This window comes from Chiloscyllium punctatum, chromosome 37 (genome assembly GCF_047496795.1).
Source record: "Chiloscyllium punctatum isolate Juve2018m chromosome 37, sChiPun1.3, whole genome shotgun sequence".
Lineage (NCBI taxonomy): Eukaryota > Metazoa > Chordata > Chondrichthyes > Orectolobiformes > Hemiscylliidae > Chiloscyllium > Chiloscyllium punctatum.
In genome coordinates, this window is record NC_092775.1 from 38,873,811 (window position 1) to 38,897,920 (window position 24,110).

The window sequence follows — 24,110 nt, forward strand, 5'->3', positions numbered from 1 at the left end:
ATCTGGTCAGCATACTTAATGTGTCTCTCCAGCTGTAGCCTGAAGTGATCTATATTCCAGGAAAATCTATTAATGGAAACAGATTTTAAAATATACTTTTTGTCTGCATGGGAAAGCCTCAAAAGCTATCCTGAAATGTCACACTCAATATGGTGATGATGTCAAGCAAATTGCCACTTTCTTTGTACAGCATTCTAATAAGATGATTAGATAACTCACTAATACTAACACAGGCAAATATCATCATTTTCTTTGTAAACCTGGATGTCAACTGAATGGTTTCTGTGAGTAACTGCCAGTTAATATGGAACTTGTAAATATTTGTTCTGGAGGTTTTGGCAGATGTTACTGGCAGGAATGGGTGATCTGTCATTGATCAATTGCAATGTGAACATATTTTTCAAAATTTAAGTGAAGGTTGAACATTTTGATTATTGACTCACTGCAAATGTCTAACAGATTGAACTGGACTGGTTTGACTTGTACATAAGCATGATTCAAATATGTTGGTCTGTTTTTGTGATTTTTGCAGGAGGTTTTGCTCCAAAAGATCATCTTCATGTGTCATATGTAACAGGCCTGAAGTTGGTAATGAGTCACAAGCCATACCTAAGCCTAACATTTGGCTTTTTATTTATCTCATTGGCTTTTCAGGTAATCCAAAAAAAAACATATTTATCGGTCATTAAGACTTTTGTATCATTTATAAAAACAAGTAGTTGAAAATCTATTATCCAATGTACCTTACTCTTGAAAAATAGAAATAACAGTGATAAGACTAAACAGTGATAAAGCACTGCCCAATAAATGTTATGACCTTTTTGATTTCTCCGATTCTGTTCAAATCCACTTCAGAGGCTGGGATTAATCGTACCTTACTTGGGAGGCTCCAGGTACTACTTGTGCTGACTTAGCTGATCTCTAAACATGGTTGGAGCATTAATACCTCCTCATCCTATAGTTAGGAAGGTGAAAATTATCCAATGTTCCTTTTTCCTGTTTGCTATCTAGTGACTTTTGTAGAAAGTATGTTTGTCAGCTGGGTATGGACAGAATTAAATTTCACTGTGAAACAAATCTGCTTTGTTTCACCTCCCCAAAGCCTATGAAAATGTAGCTCATTGACACTTTGGATAGAAACTTCCCAGGCACTGACCAGCATGGGCAAAAATACTACATGAGATCAACATGCGAGGAGCTTCACAATGGCAAGAGCAAAAACTCTTATATTCCAATTGAATGTTGAATGATGAGACAAAATTCTCACCAATGACTGCCATGCATGTATTCAGATCTCTTAATATCTCGCTACTAACTAATCCTACCTGTTCTATTTGTAGTTTCCCATTCTCCCACCCATTGGATTAAAAGCGACACAGTGACAAATCTAGACATGAAAGTCCGATACCTGGCAACTCAAGCACATCACCTCTGTCTCCATATCTCCATCTTTATACCAGTCACTAGCATCTCTGGGAATGTTTCATGGGTCAGATGACCCTATAGACCTTTCATCCATGGCTGTTGCCATCTATCATGTACTAACCACACCCTGGTAGCACATCCCTGACCCACATGCAAGATGATTCTATATTTCTTTGCCTTGTCTTGCCTTTTTGCAATTATGTCAAAGTTTAAAGGCTCACAGTTCTTCTGTCTTGCTTTGCCTTGCCTTTTACAGCAGACACAAGACCAGGCAGCTTGTCCTGGTTGTCAGCAGTTATCAGTCAAGTGAATGCAAATGTTGCCATACAGCCCTGTGCTACATTAATGTCATACTTTAATAGCAGGCCGCAGCAGCATAAACGGTAAACACAGCAAATGTGGAGCAACGAATGGCCATGTCTCAAAGTCAAAGGGAATCAAATCAAGGGAAACTCTCTTCAGCCATGGATTCCTGGCACAGTTTGTCAAGGGCAGTCTCCAGCCTCAGTCCAGGACTTGGCCATGGCCGTTCAGCTATTTGGGATAGCCAGGGTCAGGGAGTCTAAATCACGACAGTTCAGGGGGTGAGCCATGATCAGCCCTGTCAATCCAACATAGTCAGTCTAGGGATTAGCAGTCAGTCAGTTAAGGAGTTGCACAGGGGTTAGTCCAGCGTCTGGTTAGTCATCAGTCAGAGATGTCCATTCAAGTCACTTATAGGATGGGCCACGGTCAGTCTTAGGGGCACATCCAGTAAAAGTATTGGCTTCTCCTCTGTCTGGATGTCTTGTTTTCTTGTGAGGAAGGGGCACCTGGAGTGACGTCAAGGTCCCTCAACTCCCTGCTGTATCACCATTGGTGCTGAGCACTAACATACATACCCAGTGGAACTTAACACAAAGTCCAAACCTCTCATACTTAAGTGAGGAAAAACACTTGCATGAGTCTATTAAATAAAGTCTGGTTTATATCAAAATCAGATGACTATAACATTTTTCCATATTGTTTTACCACACAGCTCGTCCAGAATAATTTTGCTCTGTTTTGCACCCACGCTGCTGGTTTGGGAAATCACTTTCAGCACATCATCTTTGTGATTCTGGTAGGTAAGGATTTTCATTTCCCTGCATCTTATTTTCTTAAGAAAACATCAGTGACCAAGTTAGTACTCTGCACAATTGGAGGAGGTAAAGCGTGGACCCAGGTTCGATTTCTGTCTTGGGCGACTGTCTGTGTGGAGTTTGCATATTCTCCCCATGCCTGCATGGGTTCCCTCCCAAAATCCAAAGATGTGCAGGTCAGGTGAATTGGCCATGCTAAATTGCCCATAGTGTTAGGTACGTTAGTCAGGGGTAAATGCACTACTCTATTCTGTAGGGAATCTAATCTAATCTAAGGAAAACAGGAGAGGCAAGGAAATAGGTTATGAATGTCTAATTTTGGTAAATTAAAAAAAAATAAAAGCAGTTCACATAGGTTCCAAGTTCCCAGAGGTCATTGTGCGATAATAGTGTCTTCTGTGAACTGCATCCAGTGGATCCCCTTCTCCCAGTCAACGTAGAATAGAATCATAAAATCCATGTAATGTGGAAACAGCCCTTCGGCCCGAAAAGTACACACCAACCCTCTGAAGACTAACCCACCCAGACCCTTTCCCATACTACACGGTAAGGATTTATCAATGTATTATTCTTAAAAAGTCTTGCTATTTCTTGTGTAGACATCACAGATGCCCCATTGAGGAGGCAGCATTGGATTTATTGCTTGATTAAAATAAATTGCCTTTCTCGAGCTTGCAAACATTTTGGTGCTTGGAGATGACTGATAAATGTCTTTCCTTTGCTACTGACCACAAAGTATGAGTCAACCCTCTTTAGGTTTAATGCTCTAAAGTGGTAATGTATGTATACTTCCTTGTTTCCCAAGCTGCACTTGTACTATGTTTGTTTTTTTTTGGTGCAGCTCTATTTTTCCACATCAACAGTAAATGCTTTGAGTTCTAATTAATTTTGTCCTTTCACTGCCTGGTTATATTTGTCCATTTAGAGTTTAACAACTTTTTGAAGGCAGTCTTTGGGGATAGTCCTCCCTAACTTTTGGTTTCCAAAAATGTATCTACTTAAAAATCTAGTTGACCAAATGTGATCATGTCTTCCTGAGAGTCCCAGTATGTTTTGTAAGCTAATAGTTTCATTGTGTTCTATTTCTGTTGCTCCATTGCAGTAGTAATTACTTTTAGCTTCCTTTTTAATATTGTAATTTCCTGGTTTAGCCATGTTTGAGTAATTTAAACCATGGTTCATTTTCGAAATAAGTCCTGCCATCTCCAAGTCCTTCAGCCTTGCCAAAAACCAAATACTATTTATTCAAATGCATGCAGACAGCAATACTCAGCAATTACAAAATTTATTTTTGGAGGTTTTGCATCAGAGTGTAGCTGACAAGAAAAGGCTTTTATTTCTCCAGTTAGCACAGAAGAATTTGTTCCTTTAAGACCAATCAACATTTTTAATATTTTATAGTTATTCTATTATTCAATCCTACCTATATCAGCTTGTCATTTTCCATTCACATGGTCTATTTTAATGACCTTCGTGGGAACCTACAACACAATTTTATTCAGATTATGAGTATGCTGTAATCATAATCTTACAAACTTTAATTAGAAATTTGTAAGTTTCTGTTCAAGTAAAATGCTGAACTCCCTTGAGTTTTGTTCTGTGTTTTTTAAAGAAGAATTTGGTGGTTGCACAAAAACAGTACAACTCTAGGCTTAAATGCCTTTTTGTATTTTACGTGAGTAAGTAAATTCAGGTAGCCTTTGGATCATGGTTTGATTGTGTTTACTTACCATATTCACGAAACTAAAAAGAGCAGCTGACCATGGAGTGCTATTAAACACAGTGTGAGTTTGTGAATTTAGTGAGTAGGCAAATTTGTGCAGTGAGGGAGGAAGTGCTGGTTTGTCATTTGACATGAAAGTAATAGGCTCATAAAAAGAACCAGACAGCAGCAGCAGCATGTGATAACTGAAGCTTGAAGCATTAATTATATGAGTGGTTCATGAGTTTCATTTTATCTCCTGTCTCGAAAGAGCTGAACGCCATGGTGAGGTGAGAGTGATTGCACTTGACAACAAGGCTGCATTTGGTTGAGTTTGGTATCAAGGAGGTCTTGCAAAATTAGATCAAAGGCAAAACTCTCCACTGATTGGAGTCATACCAAACACAAAGGTGGATTGTTGTGGTATTTGGAGATCAATTATTTCAGCTGTAGGAGTTCCTCAAGGGAAGGACCTCTGTCCAACCATCTTCAGCTGCTTCATCAATGACTTTCCCTCCATCATAAGGTCAGAAGTAGGGGTGTTCACCAATGATTACATAATGTGCAAAACTAGGAGGAACTCCTTAGATATGAAGTGATCCCTTTCCAAATGAGCAAGACCTGAATGGTATCCAGATTTGGGCTAACAAGTGACAATGGACATTCATGCCAGACAAGTGCCAAGTAATGACTATCTCCAGCAAAAGAGAATCTAACCATTTCCCCCTTGACATTTGAAGTTACAGTCGCTGTGTATCAACCTCCTGGATGTTACCATTGATCAGAAACTGAACTGGACTAGCCATATCAATACAGTGGCTGCAAAAGCAAGTTAGAAGCTATGCACCCTGCAATGAGTATCTCACTGCCTGACCCCCAAACCCCTCTCTTCCATTTATAAGGCACAAGTCAGAAGTATGATGGCATACTCTCCATTTGCCTGAAGAAGTGCAGCTTCAACCAGACTCTAGAAGCTTGACACCATCTGGGACAAAGCAACCCACTTGATTGGCTCCAGATCCTCAAACATTTGCTCCCTCCAACACTAATGCCCAGTAGCAGCAGCATGTATGATCCACAGGATGCACTGCAGAAGTTCACCAAGGTCTCTTAGAAACACCTGCAAGATAGCGTCATAGAGATGTATCTATGATCATTGTCATCTAGGCGGCCAAGGGGAGCAGATATATGGGAGGATCATCAACTGCAAGTTCCCCTCTGAACCACCTGCCATCCAGACTACTCTTTCGGTGTTGCTAGGTCAAAAGAATAGAAATCTCTCCCTAACAAAACCATGTCTACCTGCAGCAAATGGACAGCAGTGGTTCAAGAAAGCAGCTCACCACCGCCTTCTTCAGGATAACTAGGGATGGGCAACATATGCTGGCCCATCTACTGTCATCTACATCCTTTAAATTTGTTTTTCAAAATGAATACAGTAGTTAAAACTGGTACCAGAAAAAATATAAGTATTGCATTAACTTTACAGCTTAATTTAGTTAAAGCACTTAATGTACCTATGGGTAATCATTGGAGCTATTTACTAAGGTTAAATAGTCAGATAAAACCCAACAAAGATGACAGAGAGAGGCCATGGACAGGGCAAATAGACCAGGTCGTTCCCCTGGGGTAGGGGAGTCCAGAACTAAAGCGCATAGGTTTAGGGTGAGAGGGGAAAGATTTTAAAAGGGACCTCAGGGGCAACTTTTTCACAGAGGATGGTGCATGTATGGAATGAGCTGTCAGAGGAAGTGGTGGAGGCTAGTACAATTACAGCAATTAAAAGGCATATGGATGGGTACATGAATAGGAAGGGTTTAGAGGGATATGGGCCAAGTGGTGTCAAATGGGACTAGATTAATTTAGGGTATTAATTTGAGTTGGATCGAAGGGTCTTTTTCCATGCTGTATATTTCTATAACTCTGTGACAGGGCTGATTATGTCTTGCAGCTGCAGCACTTACATCTGCGGCACGAGGAACTTCAGCTCAGAGCTGATGAGTTGGAGGCTAAGCTGTGGATACTAGTGTGCAACAGGGAGCAGAAAGTTACTTGGACACTTTTTGTTCCAGAAGTTATACACTTGGGTAGGATCTTCTGATTTGGCCAATACGCAGGAGCAATGTGAGTGAGCAAGGCAGCTAAGTGGACCGCGAAGGTTGAAGTGTAGGACTCTTAGCCCTTGCAATTATCCACAGGTTTGTGATTTATGCATTTTACATGGATGAGAGCAGAGGACACGAGGTGTATGAGTGAACTAACCATGTTGCCCTCGTTCAGGAAGCCATTGAAGTGGGAAGAGTGAAAATGAGTGGGTGGTAGTAGAATATGGGTGGTGGGATGTGGGATGTGGAATTGGAAAGGAGTAAAGGATTCAGTTGTCCTGGTCTGTAGGGGCACCAGTGACATAGGTAGGACTAGGAAAGAAGTTCTGTTTGGAGTTCATGAACAATCAGGAGTAAAATTGAAAAGATGATGATAAAGGTATTACTCTCTGGAATCTACCTGTGCCACGAGCAAATTGGGATAAGGTGAACAAGATTAGAGAGATGAATATATGTTTCAAAGATTGGCACAGGATAATTGAGGTGCACACATCAGCACTCTGGAAATTAGGAGCTGTAACTTTGAGATCAGTTTCATCTTATCTCTGCTTTAGCAAATCATATACCTTAGTTGGTAGAGAGGATTTGAATTAAGTAATGGCAGGAGGGATCATATGAGAGGAGGTTTGGTATATCAGAGGGAAACAAGAAGGTAATGGAGCAGTGTAACAGTTTGGGTGATGATTGCCAGAGTGTCCCTGCAGATAAAGGCAGCATTGTAAAAGATGGTAAGAAGACAGAATTAAAGACTCTGACCTTAAACTGTACAGATGTATACATATATATATGACTTGATTTGGAGGTGCCGGTGTTGGACTGAATTCTCCACAACCACCTGATAAGGGGTGGTGCTCTGAAAGCTACTGCTTCCAAATAAACCTGTTGGACTATAATCTGGTGTTGAGATTTTTTCTTTTTAACTATATATGACTTAATACCCATAATAGAAATATGGTTGCAGGGCCAAGGTAAGGACCTGAATGTGAAAGGTATTCACCATTTCAAAAACGATGGTAGACCAGAAAAACATGAGAATGATGCTTTCTGAATCAAGGATGCCATTAGAACAATGGTGAGAGATGGCCATACCTCAAAAGAGCAAGATGTAAAATTGGATACGGTAGAAATAAGAAATGTTAAGGTGTGGGTATTGAACAGTTATTTCATCTGTCTTTATTGAGAGTTAGAAAACTTTCCAAAGAAATTTGAAAATCAAGAAGTGAACAGGAGGAAGGAACTGAACTTTTTTTGAGAACAATCCTTGTCAACAGGGAAATACTGCTGAGAAAACTGAGATCAAAAGGCTGATGTCCTCTGGAGCAGATGGCATAGATCCTAGGGACTTAAAGAAATGGCCATAGAGATGGTAACTGTATTGACTGGAATCCTCCACAATTCCTTTTATTCTAGGACGGGTCCATGTGTATTGGAAAATAGCAAACGTAAATCCTTATTCAAGAAAGGAAGGGAGCCAGAAAGGAGGAAACCAAAAGCCAGTTAACTCAAATCTGACATAGGGACATTGTTAGAATCCATTACCAAGGAAGTTCTTTGCAGGATGCTTTGAAAATTGTTTGTTCAGGTATATACAACCTGGCATTATGAAAGGGGGAAGTAGAATTTAAGTAAATTATTTTTTTTTGAGGCATTTAATGAGATGCTACAACAAAAATTACAGCACAATGTAGAAGCACATGATGATGGAGTTAACAACATATTAGCATATTTAAAGGGTTGGTTAACTAACAGTTGTGGTTTTTTTGATTGTAGTAACTGGCTGCAATCCCCAATCTAGAAGCCTCAACTATTTGCAGTCTACATCAATGCCTTGGATGAAAAGGCCAAATAGATGGCAGTTAAGTTTGCTGATGAACCAAGATAGGGAGGGAGGTAAGCTGGCTAGAGAGCACGTGGCAGTCTATAAAGGGATATAGACAAGTTAAAGTGAATGGGGAAAAAATTGGCAGCTAGAGTGTGATGTGGGAAAATGTGAACATTTTTGGCAGGTGGTATAGAGGAGCATTTTACTAAAGTGGAAAGCAGGATTACACAACTTAGTGGGAAATGGATGTGGGTGCTCTGTTACATGAGTCACAAAACATGCAATGGAAGCAATTGGAATATTATCCTCTATTGCAAGGGAGATAGAATACAACAGTTGGGAAATGTTGTGGCCTTGTTGAGATCCCATTTGGAAAGGCGCATACAGTTTTAGTCTCCTTTATTTGGAAAAAAAAACATAATTTCAGTAAAAGCAGCTCAGACTAGGTTCACTCAATTAATTTTAGGGATGCAAGGTTTATCTTTCAATGCAAGGTTGAACAGGTTGGGCTTTAATCCACATGAGTTTAGATAAAAAATTATAAATGGTCTTCGAGATCCTGGGAGACTCAATAGAATGGATACCAAAAAGATGTTTCTTCTTCTGGAGGGAGATTCTAACTGAGGTGGTGTGAGAGTTTAAGAATAAGAAGTCTCCCTTTTAAGACTAAGGTTAAGAGAAATGTTTTTTCTGAGGGTTATTAGTTTGTGGATTCTTTTTCTCCCCAGAAAACAGTGGTGTCTGCTTCACTTTATTTAATTACAAGTTAGATTTCTGCAGAGTTAAAGGGAGTCAAGGATTCTGGAGGATAGAACAGGAAGTGAAGTTGAAACCACGGATCAGCTAAGGTCTTATTGAATTGGCAGAGTAGGGTGGAATGATAGAATGGCCTACTCTTCCTAAGTCTACGTATCAATGCAAGCGTATAGTTAAAATTTAAACTGTTTATGCTTTTGAAAAATAGAAACATAATTCTGAATATAATGTTTTTACTGCAAAAACTTTAAAATGTTATAGAGGAACATGATCTTAAATAGTGGCAGAAGAGCATAATTTGCAGAAGGAAAAGGTGGAGGACAACATTTGGAGGAACTGTGCATTGTTATAAAATGATTGCATCTGACACTTGCTTTGCAGCTTTACTTCCTTTATTCAGTATCTAGGTATCTATTGAGATTGCAAAGTTAGATGCATGACTGTCAGTGGTGAACCAACTCTTTAATCCTCAGAATTACCAACTAAAGGGTAATATGTAATTTTACTGTGAAGATAGATAGCTTCTGAGCATTGCATATGAAATAGAGACATCCAATCATTTGGAGCGAGATCCTAAGTCTTGGGTTTCATAAAATATTCTCTTGAATTCTTCGTCATATGATTATGTCGACTAAAACTTGCTAATGTTCATTCATAAGAGCTTAGTTTGCATCATGCTACGACTATCTGGATCACTTTAAAAGAGTCCGGTAACCTTCAGAATGGTTTGTTGAAAATTATAGTACAGTGTGCAGTTTACAAAAAAGCATTTTAAATGAAGCGGTTAATGCAAAATATACCAAATGTGCTTTGGTAAGAGTTGTTGTGATAATAAGAATGGACAATCAATTTTTGAATTCTATCATGTGACTGTTAATACTCTGAAACTTTCATGAACTAAAGTTGTCTTTTTTAAAAAAAAGACTAACTTCAGATGGCACTGTGACTTGACCACAGGTTCTGCCATCTCATGAAACCATCAATAAGCACCAATCAGTATACCATTATGAAAAAGTAATGGCACTTAGGGAAGTACCTCATGTTTGATTTACCTCTTTCTGGATAAATTTCACTTGCTGGAGATGGAAGTGAGCTGCAAGTTTTCCAGCTTGAAGTAGTGAAGTCTGACAGGAAATCTACAAATTAGTTGTATTTCAGACAACTGCTTGTTTTAGTGGAGAAGAGGGGGGATAAAATAGATTTGTAACAATAGAACTGGAAGAATCTCTCTCTTTTTTTTATTCATAGGACATTGGTATTCATTTCAGGGTCAACAGTTATTGTCCATCCCCATTTTGCCATGAGAAGGTGCTTAAACCACGACAGTCCAATTGCTGTAGATCCACACAGAATGCCATTAGGGAGACAATTCCAAGATTTGATCCAGTGATGCTGAAGGAACGGCAATGTATTTCCAAGTCAGGATGGCAAGTGGCTTGGAGGGGAATTCGCAGGTTGCAGTGTTCCATGTATCTACTGCTGTTGTCCTTCTAGATGGTAGAAATGGGTTTGCCCACCGTGAAGATTACATCAGACCACAAGCATATTAGTCTCACATTTAATTCACTGAGAACTCAAGCCTGCTTATAAATTTTGTTACTGTTGAGGCAGCACGTCATTGATTAAACAACTGTCATCTTGGAGTCCTTGAGGTGATTAAGTTTTAATCTAAGGACTTGTTAAACTGATCTTCCTTTTTGTACTAAACATTTTCCCCTGTATAAAGTTTATACCTGAAATTTTGTGTGTTTTTGATGTGATTTGTTATTTCTCTTAAGGTTGGTATGTTATAAAAGTCCTCTTTCACTCAAGGAAATCAATTGACTCTTTTGAATCAGTGAACTACGTTGTTCTTGAAGTATGATTTGCTGTGTGCTAAACATAATTAAAAATCTTTTTACAGTCAACTAAGGGATTTAAAACAGAGATCCTGACTCAACACCTTCTCATCTGGTGATTAACATAGTGCCCATTTCAATCATTTCCTGTAAGAGCAATACTGCTTTTACATTCTTCCTACTCAACATCATACTCTGTAGACAGGAGTGCCTTATGTTACAAGTTATTGGGTTGAGCTTAAAGCCATTTGGTTATTTTTATTTCCTCTATCAAAAGACATTTCGGAGATGTGACTCACCAGAGAGGTACAGTGTTATTACTGTTTTTAGAAGTTTTGATTCTGTACAGAAACCAGAAAAATCCATTGACACGGTCTGTTGTTAGGTCACAAAACATCAGGTATCACTAAGCAATGCACAGCTACGTGATGGTAGAATGTGTCCCAAAGATAGTTGTCAGTCATAGCTGCCTCCTTCATAATGCATGCTTACATTTACTTCTAATGTATGGATTGCTTATCCTAGATTGAGAATGCATTATTGATTCACTGTTGAGTCTTTAGCACTATGTCACTTGTGCACTTTTTATAATTACAGCATATTCTTAATTCTTTGAGAAACAATGTCTTCTGTATTATTGTTTTCCTTTATCCATTGATGACTATCAATTCCAATGTGTACCAAATTGGAATTGCACAGGAATGCTGACCACATTAAAGACCAATAATTTAATGTAGGCAACATCGCACTGTACTCTATTTTTAGTTCTATTGAGCAACAGTCATTCATTAACTAGTTGTTGGTGCTGAAATTACTGCTTGTACACTGCAAAATTCCCTTTGCTCTATTTCTTATTTCAGAGTTAGCTTGTTAATTTTCCTTCTATTTCTCTATAGGTCTCTGCAACTGTCATGGTGCCATTCTGGCAGTGGGTCTTGGTAAAATTTGGCAAGAAAATAGCACTGTTTGTGGGACTTATTGTGAGTGAATTTGTTTGTCAACAAAATTGAATTTTTTCTTTGTCTTTCTGTCTGTGTTATTTATCTGTACGTTCGTTTTCTTCTTGTGTTTGTGCTTTTATATAAAAGTGTGCTTTTTTATTTTAAAGAACATGACCTCAGGTGACCAAACAGAGTAGAAAAGTTGTTTTTAATTGAAAGTTGAATTGTCTTTAACTCAGTATGCCTCTAGGTGATAAATTCAGTTGAGATATTTAGTACATCCATAATTCAATTTATTTTGAAAAGGCCATGAGCACTTGCTGTTAAAATATAGTAGTCATTTCTTTCTATAAAGGGACAATATCCTTGAGTTCCCTTTCAAAGAAATATATGGATGAATTGGCCATGTTAAATTGCCTATAGTGTTCAGGAATATGTAAGTTAGATGCATTAGTCAGAGGTAAATGTAGAGTAATAGGGTAGGGGAATGGGTTTGGGTGGGATATTCTTTGGAGGGTCGGTGTGAACATTTTGGGTTGAAGTGCCTGTTTCCACACTGTAGGGATTCCATGATTCTATCCCTGCAGAATAAATATGTACAATTTGCTAGTTTTCAATTTGCATGTTTCTTTATCATTCATGACATCGATCTATTGTGTGAAGATCAGTTTGCATGGTTTCAGTAGTACTACTGATGACCTGGAGAATCCTCACGTGGACCTCGGATCATAACAAACAAATTCACGCATTGCATTCTCATGTTCAGAAATGCCCTTAATGTCTTTCTAACTTGTAGCAAACAGAATGTCTCCATGCAGTATAATCAATTGCTGATGAGACATGGTGTTTCTTTTCTGTCAATTTATTTTTATTAGAAGTTCATTGCATATAATCTAAATGCAGTGGTCCTTGGTACCTGAAAAGATAGCTGCAGCTTTTTATTAAGGTATAACCTTGCATTATCTGCTTTACCTGGGGGGCAGTTAATTATTGTAGTGAAGGAGACACTGTAACTACCAATTGTAGGTGTGACAGTATCTACTGCTTAGTTTCAGAATGGCATTGTGTAATGATGGGTTAGTCAGAGCTCAGTCCCTGCTCCTATTCCCTAATCTGAGACATGTACACTTGGAACAAGAAGGATTAAAAGTAGTAAATAAATTATATAGCTGTACAAAGAAATAAAATGTGATGATATAGCCTACAGAAGATTGATTAAAGAAATTTTTAACCCCTGTTGCTTGGAATCTAATTCTGATTTATGAAATGGTCCCAAAGCAAAACAGAATTTATGATGAACCCCATATTTGACAAAAATATTTTTGATATTTAAAATTTTACAAAGTCAGACACCAGCCATAAGGACAGCAGTTGTGCTGAACAAAAATCTAACTGGCTGAGGGGGAAGATAAAAAAATGTAAAATAATATGTTTGTGCGTGGTGAGGGTTTAGGATAATACATCTCTCGAATAAGTGATCCAGAATGTATAGTTTACCCTTAAATTCTTACTGCACAGAAAAAAGGTATTTTGATTTATTTATTTTTATTTATATTTTGGGTCTGGTTTATATTAATTTATATCTGAACCGTCCTTCATGCTATTTGATAATAATATACTGACTGTTAATATTGCGTTTTGATCAGTAATTCTCAGTTGAACTCTTTTTCTGATTAGAAATATAATTTATAGCTTGACACATTTTTTTTTTTCTCATTCACTCTTTCACAGTGGTACATTCCACCTTTGATTATCATCGCCACAGTTAATGGTAATCTGCCAGTTATTATTGTCATGGCCATTGCTGCTGGTGTTAGCCTTGCTGTTGCTTTCTTGTTGCCATGGTAAGTTTGTGCAATTATTGACATCGAGCTTTAGTTTGATCTTTGATCCAAAGAAATTTGAGCAATGAGGTAAACAAAGGGATAACTGTTGCAGAGATTCCTGCTCCTCCTCTTGAACTTTAAAGGATACATGGGATATGAGGAAATTGCAGGATTTTGTACTTCCCATCATGCCTTACAAATATTCCATTCACCAGCCCTATTACCAGATTCTTGATAGGTCAAGCCTTTAAAATAAATACTATAAAGACATGAGGCTAAAATGACAATCAGTAAAAAGTGAGTGAGGTAATGGGGACTTTAAGCTAGGTGGTTGAACAGGAATACCTGAGAGGAAAGAAGCAACGTGGAAAGGTGTAAGTTTAGAGGAGAATTTCTTAATAGGGGCCCAATATAACTCAGTGCAGAGTGCCAGCTGTGGAATGAAGGGGCGATACTTAAGAGTAACATCATTTTTTGAAGGTTCAAGGGTGTTACCACATTAAAGACAGATGAAGTCATCAAGGTGTTTTGATGAAAACGTAAGGATTTTAAACTTCAGGCATTTGAATGTGTGCTCCAAGGTGAGGATAGGAATAGAAGGGTGCAAGATGGAATATGCACAGCAGAAATTTGAATGAGGAAATGAAGAAAGTGAAGTCAGCCATGAAAGCATTGAAGTAGTTAATTCTGAAGACATGGCAGGAAGGATAGTGGCAGGTGGAAGTAAAGAATTTGGAGTTGGTAGTGTTAGATTGGAAAGAACCTTCACATGAGGTGGAACTCGATACTTAAAGTTTGCCTGACCCAGTCTCATGGCGGCCAGAAAGAGGGAGAAGTCAATTGCACAGCACACGGTAGAGGGACATAACAACAAGTTTAGGTTTCCTGATGTTTAATTGAAGGAAATTGAGGTTCATTTAGAACTGGAAATCAAATGAGCAGTCTGATCTCTGGTAGTTAAGGAGAGGGTCTTGCTAGAGAGACAAGGCTGGGTATCATTGATTTAGATACTGACCCAATATCTGAAGATGTCATTAAGGGACAGTGCCTCAATAAGGGAAAAAGGGAGAGGGCAAGTATAAATCCTTGAAGAACTCCCAAGGTAACAAAGCACAGGTGACAAGTAGAGTCATTCCTAGAGATCCTCTGTCTATGATAGCTTAGATAATAGTGTTATGACACTGGGCAAATTCCTCTGCTAATTTAAACCTGGCACACAGAGAAGCTCACCTCGCATGTAATCTTTTAAATTTCGAGAGGCAAAGAACTATCCCCAATCTCACTATTTATTTAAGGTAAAAATTAACAATTTTATTCTTCAAGTGCAAAAGAGAGCATTAAAACAAGAACTATTTACAACTCCTTTCTCTTAAAGCTATCTTTTACCTCCCACTCCACAATACTCGTCCCATTTTTTAAAAAAACCAAGATTTACAAAATTAAAGTTTGAAAACCAGTCAGCTTTGTTGATTCTCCTTGGTCGTCTTTTTTTCAGCTTTCTGCACATCTTTTCTTTTGGATAGGTACCTTTCAGAGAGCTATTCGGCTAGCTGTCTGTACTTGTTGGTGCTCTTTGCTGTTCTCCCCCCACTGTTCAAAATGTCCGATTTTATACCCAAGAACATCGGATCATTTCATTGGTTTGATGTCATCCAAAACAGTAAAATTCAAATTTGATTGGGTTTTGGTATCTGGGGCATAATATAAACTGACCGAATTTGAATTTATTGTGTAACGTAACATGGTAATGCAGCTCCAGCTATTTGTTTCAACCAAATATTGCATTTTTAAATTTTTCAGCACACTCTGTGCCTCTCTAGGTCTGTGCCAGTTTCCACTCTCTTTAACAGTACAATACACACCTACACCTTCATAACAATAGAACCAAACAATACCAGTCTCATGGACTGGCAAAATGAGAAAATAACAAACATGCACCATTTTTGTGATGCATGTGAAGAAAGTAGAAATCTGTCCTGCTTTAAAGTGAGTTTTTTTTCATGATATGTTTTGCTTAACTGTGTTAACATTGAATGTTTGATGGGGTTTTCCTTATTTTCAGGATGTTCCACTGTTTTACAGTCAGTTTCTATTGTAAGTAGGCACTGGAACCAATTTGTATGGAGCCAGGTTCCTATAACAACTGTGTACGAGACCACATCATCGAGAGTTAACCGCAACTGAATTTACTTGTCATTGTAGGGGGAAAAATATGGGTACAGTTAGTGTGACTTTAGTGGAAATTCAGGAGAAACAGGTAGCCTTAAATAGCCATGTACTTTATTTATCTGGTATTTCTGACACTCTTTCACTGACATTATATTGAACCTTGCATAAAATACCTATAAACAAGTAAATGAAATTATTAATAAGGTTATTACTATAAAACTTTAAGTGCATGCAAACTGATGGACTTCTTTGTAATGATAAAGTATCCAAGCTGTCTCTGATAGGATATATGTTTGAAAACAAGCAAAATCCAATATGAAGCTAAGTCAATTCTACTCTACACAATATTTCTTCTTGGATGATAGGCTTTTGGAATATTATTCAAGTTAGTATATTGAGTCTGATTCTAAAATCTGGTGTAGTGAAGTCTATTTTTAGAATTTGCAGGTTTGGTGAGCTTCCCTTTTATGTTTGGTTTCTTGTATGACTACTGTTGTACATGCAGATAAGCTAGATCTGCACCTCACCATCTTGTAGGTTTGCTGACTTTAAGAGATCTACAGGACCTGTTTGCTGTAGTGTGGTCAGGGAAAACCACTTAATGGTTGAATAGAAAAGGCATCTGTTTTGAACACAAAGTAATTTATTAATTTTAGTGACTAATTACATGTTACCAGTTACATCGATGTGTTAGGCATTGTTATAGACAGAGGAGAACTTGGGTGTTAAGCCTTACTCCTAGGATGTTCTGGCCACATGTTTACATGACATCATAGAGGATGCTGTTTATGGTATGCCTGTGTATTAACCCTTTCAGATCCTTACACCCTTATTCAAATCCTTCTGCCCTTATTCAACAATTACGGCTGTTTTGATGCTGTCCAGAAAATCTTGTTCTTGTGACAAATCATCCAAAACCCATTTACTGGAATGAACTTTCAAAGCTGCAACTCATTTGTTTTAATTAATATCAAATGTTCTGTTCCTGGTGCTATTTCTTGAGCAGTCATTTTCTTGAAAATATAGTCACCTATTGGATTTAATGTATGGGATACAATCCAACAACAGGGCTTTCTCCACATATAAGAGTAGAGTCATGGAGATGTACAGCATGAAAACAGACCCTTTGGTCCAACCCGTCCACGCCGACCAGATATCCCAATCCAATCTAGTCCCACCTACCAGCACCCGGCCCATGTCCCCCAAAACTCTTCCTAATCATATACCCATCCAAATGCCTCTTAAATGTTGCAATTGTTCCAGCCTCCACCACTTCCTCTGGCAGCTCATTCCACCACCATCTGTGTGATAAACTTGTCCTGTAGGTCTCTTTTATATCTTTTCCCTCTCACCCCAAACCTATGTCCTCTAGTTCTGGACTCCCCAATCCCAGGGAAAAGACTTTGTCTATTTACCCTATCCATACTCCTCATAATTTTGTAAACCTCTGTAAGGTCACCCCTCAGGCTCTGACGCTCCAGGGAAAACAGCCCCAGTCTGTTCAGCCTCTCCCTATAGCTCAAATCCTCCAACCATGGCAAAATCCTTGTAAACCTTTTCTGAACCCTTTCAAGTTTCACAACATCTTTCCAATAGGAAGGAGACCAGAATTGTACGCAACATTCCAACAGTGGCCTCACCAATGACCTGTACAGCTGCAACATGACGTCCCAACTCCTGTACTCAATATTTTTACCAATAAAGAAAAGCATATCAAACGCCTTCTTCCCTATCCTATCTACCTATGACTCCACTTTCAAGGAGCTATGAACCTGCACTCCAAGGTCTCTTTGGTCAGCAACACTCCCTAGGACCTTACCATTAAGTGTATAAGTCCTGCTAAGATTTGCTTTCCCAAAATGCAGCACCTCTCATTTATCTGAATTAAACTCCATCTGCCACTTGTCAGCCCGTCGGCCCATCTGGTCCAGATCCTGTTGTAATCTGAGGTAGCCCTTTTCGCTGTCCACTACACCTCCAGTTTTGGTGTCCTCTGCAAACTTACTAACTGTACCTCTTATGCTTGCATCCAAATCATTTATGTAAATGACAAAATGTAGAGGACCCAGCACCAATCCTTGTGGCACTCCTCTGGTCACAGGCCTCCAGTCTGAAAAACAATCCTCCATCACCACCCTCTGTCTTCTACCTTTGAGCCAGTTCTGTATCCAAATGGCTAGTTCTCCCTGTATTCCGTGAGATCTAACCTTGCTAACCAGTCTCCCATGGGGAAGCTTGTCGAATGCCTTACTGAAATCCATATAGATCACATCTACCACTCTGCCCTCATCAACCCTCTTTGTTTCTTCCTCAAAAATATCAAGTTTGAGAGACATGATTTCCCAAGCACAAAGCCATGTTGACGATCCCTAATCAGTCCTTGCCTTTCCAAATACGTGTACATCCTGTCCCTCAGGATTCCCTTCAACAACTTGCCCACCACCGATGTCAGGCTCACTGGTCTATAGTTCCCTCGCTTGTCCTTACCACCTTTCTTAAATAGTGGCACCACATTAGCCAACCTCCAGTCTTCCAGCACCTCACCTGTGACTATTGAAATACAAATATCTCAGCAAGAGGCCCAGCAATCACTTCTCTAGTTTCCCACAGAGTTCTAGGGGACACCTGATCAGGTCCTGGGGATTTATCCACCTTTACTCGTTTTAAGACATCCAGCACTTCCTCCTCTGTAATATGGACATTTTGCAAGATGTCACCATCTATTTCCCTACAGTCTATCTTCCATATAGTTTTCCACAGTAAATACATACAAAATACTCATTTAGTATCTCCCCCATTTTCTGCAGCTCCACAAAAAGGCAGCCTTTCTAATCATTGAGGGGCTGTATTCTCTCCCGAGTTACCCTTTTGTCCTTTAATGTATTTGTAAAAACTCTTTGGATTCCCCTTAATTCTATGTGCCAAAGCTATCTCATGTCCCCTTTTTGCCCTCCTGATTTCCCTCTTAAGTATACTCCTACTTCCTTTATACTCTTCTAAGGATTCACTCGATCTATCCTGTCTATACCTGACATATGCTTCCTTCTTTTTCTTAGCCAAACCCTCAATTTGATTAGTCGTTCAGCGTTCCCTATACCTACCAGCCTTTCCTTTCACCCTAACAGGAATATACTTTCTCTGGATTTTCGTTATCTCATTTCTGAAGGCTTCCCATTTTCCAGCCGTCCCTTTACCTGCGAACATCTGCTCCCAATCAGCTTTTGAAAGTTCTTGCCTAATACTGTCAAAATTGGCCTTTCTCCAATTTAGAACTTCAACTTTTAGATCTAATCTATCCTTTTCCATCATTATTTCAAATCTAGTAGAATTATGGTCGCTGGCCCCAAAGTGCTCCCCCACTGACACCTCGGTCACCTGCCCTGCCTTATTTCCCAAGAGTAGGTCAAGTTTTGCATCTTCTCTAGTAGGTACATCTACATACTGAATCAGAAAATTGTCTTGTACACACTTAATAAATTCCTCGCCATCTAAACCCTTAACACTATGGCAGTCCCAGTCTATGTTTGGAAAGTTAAAATCCCCTACCATAACAACCCTGTTATTCTTACAGATAGCTGAGATCTCCTTACAAGTTTGTTTCTCAATTTCCCTCTGACTATTAGGGGGTCTATAATACAATCCCAGTCAGGTGATCATCCCTTTCTTATTTCTCAGTTCCACCCAAATAACTTCCCTGGATGAATTTCCAGGGGTATCCTCCCTCAGCACAGCTGTAATGCTATCCTTTATCAAAAATGCCATTCCCCCTCCTCTCTTGCCTCCCTTTTTATCCTTCCTGTAGCATATGTATCCTGCCAGTCCTGCCCATCCCTGACAATGTTTCTGTAATTGCTATGATATCCCAGTCCCATGTTCCTAATCATGCTCGGAGTTCATCTGCCTTCCCTGTTAGGCCCCTTGCATTGAAATAAATAGTTTAATTATTTAGTCCTACCTTGTCCCTGTTTGTTTTATTCTGTCCTGTCTGTCCTCAATTGTGCCGGTCTCAGATTGATCTCTTTCCTCACTATCTCCCTGGGTGTCCACCCCCCACCCCTTCCCCCTTAGTTTAAATCCTCCCAAGCAGTTCTAGCGAATTGCCCTGCCAGTATATAAGCCCCCTTCCAATTTAGGTGCAATCCATCTTTTTTGTACAGGTTACTTCTACCCCAGAAGAAATTCCAATGATCCAAAAATGTGAATCCTTCTCCTATACATCAGCTCCTCAGCCATGCGTTCATCTGCTCTATCCTCCTGTTCCTGCCCTCACTAGCTCGTAGCACTGGGAGTAATTCAGATATTACTACTCTCGCAGAAATTTAAAATTTCTGCTTAACTCCCTGTGGGAAGGGAACTGTTGGGGAAAGCTCGGCATTTTCAGTGTAGAATACCAAGGTAAAAGGATCGCTGCTATTGATTCAATTTGTACACAGCACAATAGTAAGAACATTAACAGGACATGGTTTTCTTTATGGAAGATGCTTCTTTGGTATTGAGGAAAACTTTCAGCTGCAATAACATTAATCCCTGTTTATATCTGACCAACGAAGGTGGCGTGTTCATTTGTGCTGTGTCTATCTTTTTGTCTGACCAACATGTGTCCCAGACAAGGATATCTGATTATTCTGAATTCTTTCTCCAGGTCAATGCTCCCAGATGTAGTGGATGATTTCAGAGCAAAGAACCCTCACTGTGTAGACCTTGAACCGTTGTTCTACTCATTCTATGTGTTTTTCACTAAATTTGCTGCTGGAGCTTCGCTTGGATTTTCAACTTTATGTTTGCAGTATGTGAGCAATTTATTATTTTTACACTAATTTGATGCAGTATCTCTATGTGACTTTTTTTTTGCATTTTTTTTAATCCTAGGTGGTATTCATGACTTGGGTTCCTATATTTTTAAATCATTCATAGATCTGTGTTTAAAAAATTTCTGAAATAGCATTCTCTGTATTTTGACTGCATTTTCCACCCCCCAAATTAAGCTCTTTTGGGTTGTATTCTGGGAAGGAAGATGGCATGGAAAATAATAGTGCTTGATTATCACAGTAGATCCTCCCATATGAGAATCAGAAATGCCACACATGTGGCAAAGTAGGTTATCTAGTTATAAAAACAAGTTTATAATCTGTCAGCCATTTATAATTATTCAGTTTTAAAATGGATGACTAGAACCTAGATTTAAAAATAATTGGCAAGTCGAGTGGTATGCCGTAAGAATTGGTGCTGGGTCCATAGCTTTTCATGTTATATAAATGATTTAAGTGTAAATATAGGAGGCATGGCTAGTAAGTTTTCAGTTGACACCAAAATAGGTGGTGTAGTGAACAGTAAAGATGATTATCTCAGAGTACCACAGGACCTTGATAGGCTGAGGAGTGGCAGATGGAATTTAATTTAGATAAATTTGAGATGTTGCATTTTGTTAAGGCAAGCCAGGCCAGACCTTTATATGCTTAATGGTAGGGTCCTGGGAAGTGTTGCCTAACAACGAGACCTAGGGATGTAGATGATTAATTTCTTGAAAGTGGAGTTGCTGGTATTCAGTGTGGTGATGAAGGCATCTGGCATGATTGTCTTCATTGGTCAGAACATTGTGTCCCAACTCCTATACTCAATGTTGCAGCTGTACAGGATATTGGTGATTTTAGATTACTGTCTACTCGTCTGGTCACCCTTCTACAGGAAGGATGATGTTAAACTTGAGAGCGTTTAGAAAAGACGGAATGAACTGCCTGAAGAAGTAAAGGCAGGTACAGTTATAACATAAAAGATATCTGGATGGGTATATGAAGAGGAAGGGCTTAGAGGGATATGGACCAATGAAGGGCTTTTGCCCAAAATGTAGATTTTCCTGCTCCTCAGATACTGCCTGACCTGCTGTGCTTTTCCAGCACCACTCTAATCTAAATTCTGGTTTCCAGCATCTGCAGTCCTCACTTTTGCCCTGGCCAATAGGACTAAGTCAGACTGGGATGTATGGTTGATGCAGATGACTTGGACCAAAGCATCTGTTTCCATGCTGTATGATTGTGATTCTAAAGTGAAAATTGGGAGATCAATTAATAAAATGTGATTGTACTACAAAGGTGTAAACATGATAGTTTGTTTTCAGAGGAGAAAGTGAGGACTCCAGATGCTGGAGATCAGAGCTGAAAATGTGTTGCTGGAAAAGCGCAGCAGGTCAGGCAGCATCCAAGGAACAGGAGAATCAATGTTGCGGGCATTCCTGAAGAAGGGCTTATGCCCGAAACGTTGATTCTCCTGTTCTTTGGATACTGCCTGACCAGTTTGTTTTCAGAGGCAAGCTAAGAAGAAATGTTAAGATCTTAAGCTAAATAAAAGTGTCAGCTCTGAGCAATAGGTGGTTAATAATTGGTATACAGAATGGGACTGGAAGAATATTTGAGAACCTGACAGAGCACAGAGCACCCACGTGAGGGCCTCGATTAAACATGTCCACACTCGTGAACTGGCCAACTTATCACTAAGAGTGGCTCAGTAGAACCACTACTGATGAACATTGATGGCCCTCAGCCTGAGTACAGTCTGTGCTCCAGCCACCTTCAGTGCTCTCTGCAATTGGTGTTCATCATGGAGGAGGATTGGTTCATCAGTTGGGGGAGTGGCTTCATGTGGTAATCAACCAGGAGCTTTCCTTACTGGTGTTTGACCTGATGCCATGAGATTTCATGGCATCCACAGTCAATGTTGAGGATACCTAATTGTATTCCACAGTGTTGGGTTTGTCCTGCTGATGGGACAGCTGTCTCTGAGGCATTATCTGCAAGGTTCAAACAGGTTGTCAGGGTTATGGAAAGAGTATGAGAGGGATGATATGACTAGGTGAAGATTCTAATGCAGAATTCCAATCTGGCATTAGTTCTAAATGAAACAAATTTTATTAGTCCAGGTGGAATGTGCAGAGGTGCTTAACTGTAAAATGCTGTATTCCAAAATAACCAGTACTTCAGGAGGTCAAAGATAACTGGACATTGGGGCTGGATTTTGGCTACCAAGGCAGGTAGCTCATGTAAGGAAAATACCAACTCTCAAATCTGTCGTGATTTTAAAAAAGTGGCCCAGAACATGCAAGTTTTGCCACTCTGCTGTGGCCGGACGACTGTCAGACCTTCCAACTCCATAATCATAGCGTAGGTACATAATAATTGTAGCTTTTGATACTCAGTCAGACATTTTTAATGGTTCCTGGGGTGGGGGGTATATGAAGAAAGAGCTGTATTGAAACCAGATGCGACTTTGCTTTTCAATGCCTGTAAGTCAAAGTAGTCAGCAGGACATATTTTTGACTGCCCATCTTATAAGTTTAAAGAACAGCACAGGTAATAAAAAAAGTTAAATCATGACACCTGTATAGACTTTATTCAACCATCAAAAGTGGGAACATCTACTCCATCATTTCAGGACTCCCATACTGCTGGCGAAGGCCACATGAAATACAATCTATTTGAACTTGGCTTGAAGTTCAATTGACTCTGAGTCCAGATTTCCTGAATCTCAGTGATCCACTTTCCCCTGCACCAAAGATTGGATCTGTTGGAAGTGGCGGTATGCCCTCTGCATCTGAGACTCTCCTGATATTTTGAAGGTTCACCCCCTGACTCTCAAATCCAGCCTGTCTGACCATAAGGATGTATTGTTTCACCATCTAGTCCCTTGATGCATTTGTGTGTTCTTTGTCATACTTGTAACTGTATGCAGTATTGTTGTTTATCCATCAAATTTTCATTGAACTCTAGGTGTTTGCAACATATCACATTCAAAGAAATTCTATTGTTTGTCTCCTCAGTTTTTCAGGTTACAGACCAGGTTCCTGTGAATACATTTCAGCTGTGGCAATGACGCTGAAGGTGTTGATAGCACCAGTTCCGATAACCCTGCTGTTGATTGGTTTAATAATATTTTACTTTTATCCAATAAATGAGGCACGAAGAAAAGAATTAAAGATGGAGCTTGAAGGAGTTGTGTAAGTGCCTGGGACTAATAGTTTCTCTGATGTTTAAATTGTCTACGTGGTGGAGTAGAAGTGAATGAAACAATACTTTGGTTGAGGTCCAGTTCAGCAACATGTTACTTATAGTTAGATTTTACTGACTTCCTACCTTGTTGTTGCATCCTTTGTACTACTATCACAAAGAACCAGTGATCATGTTCATAACCAACACCATTGTCATTTTAAAAGTAGCAACAAATTAAATTACAGAATAAAAACAGTCCTCTCCACCTCCAGCATCTTCATTTCAAAATGTATACCTGATTGGGGAGTCTTCCCTCACCTATCTAATCCAGTTGAGGAAATCTTTTCATTGTTTTCCTCAATTCCCAAAGGTACAAGTGTAAAACTACACCCATGCCTGATTTTACAAATCCAGTAGCATTGGATA

At 39.2% G+C, this 24,110-nt stretch overlaps 1 protein-coding gene across 1 annotated transcript in view; it reads left to right on the forward strand.

Moving 5' to 3' along the window:
- Window positions 1–24,110, forward strand: part of LOC140463017 (sodium-dependent lysophosphatidylcholine symporter 1-like) — a 50,301-nt gene that overhangs the window by 21,451 nt on the left and 4,740 nt on the right. The window contains exons 8-13 of the mRNA XM_072556613.1: window positions 533–654; window positions 2,444–2,527; window positions 11,666–11,749; window positions 13,442–13,554; window positions 20,348–20,491; window positions 23,516–23,692. Coding sequence (XP_072412714.1) covers window positions 533–654; window positions 2,444–2,527; window positions 11,666–11,749; window positions 13,442–13,554; window positions 20,348–20,491; window positions 23,516–23,692 — 724 coding nt within the window. The remainder of the gene's footprint in view (window positions 1–532; window positions 655–2,443; window positions 2,528–11,665; window positions 11,750–13,441; window positions 13,555–20,347; window positions 20,492–23,515; window positions 23,693–24,110) is intronic.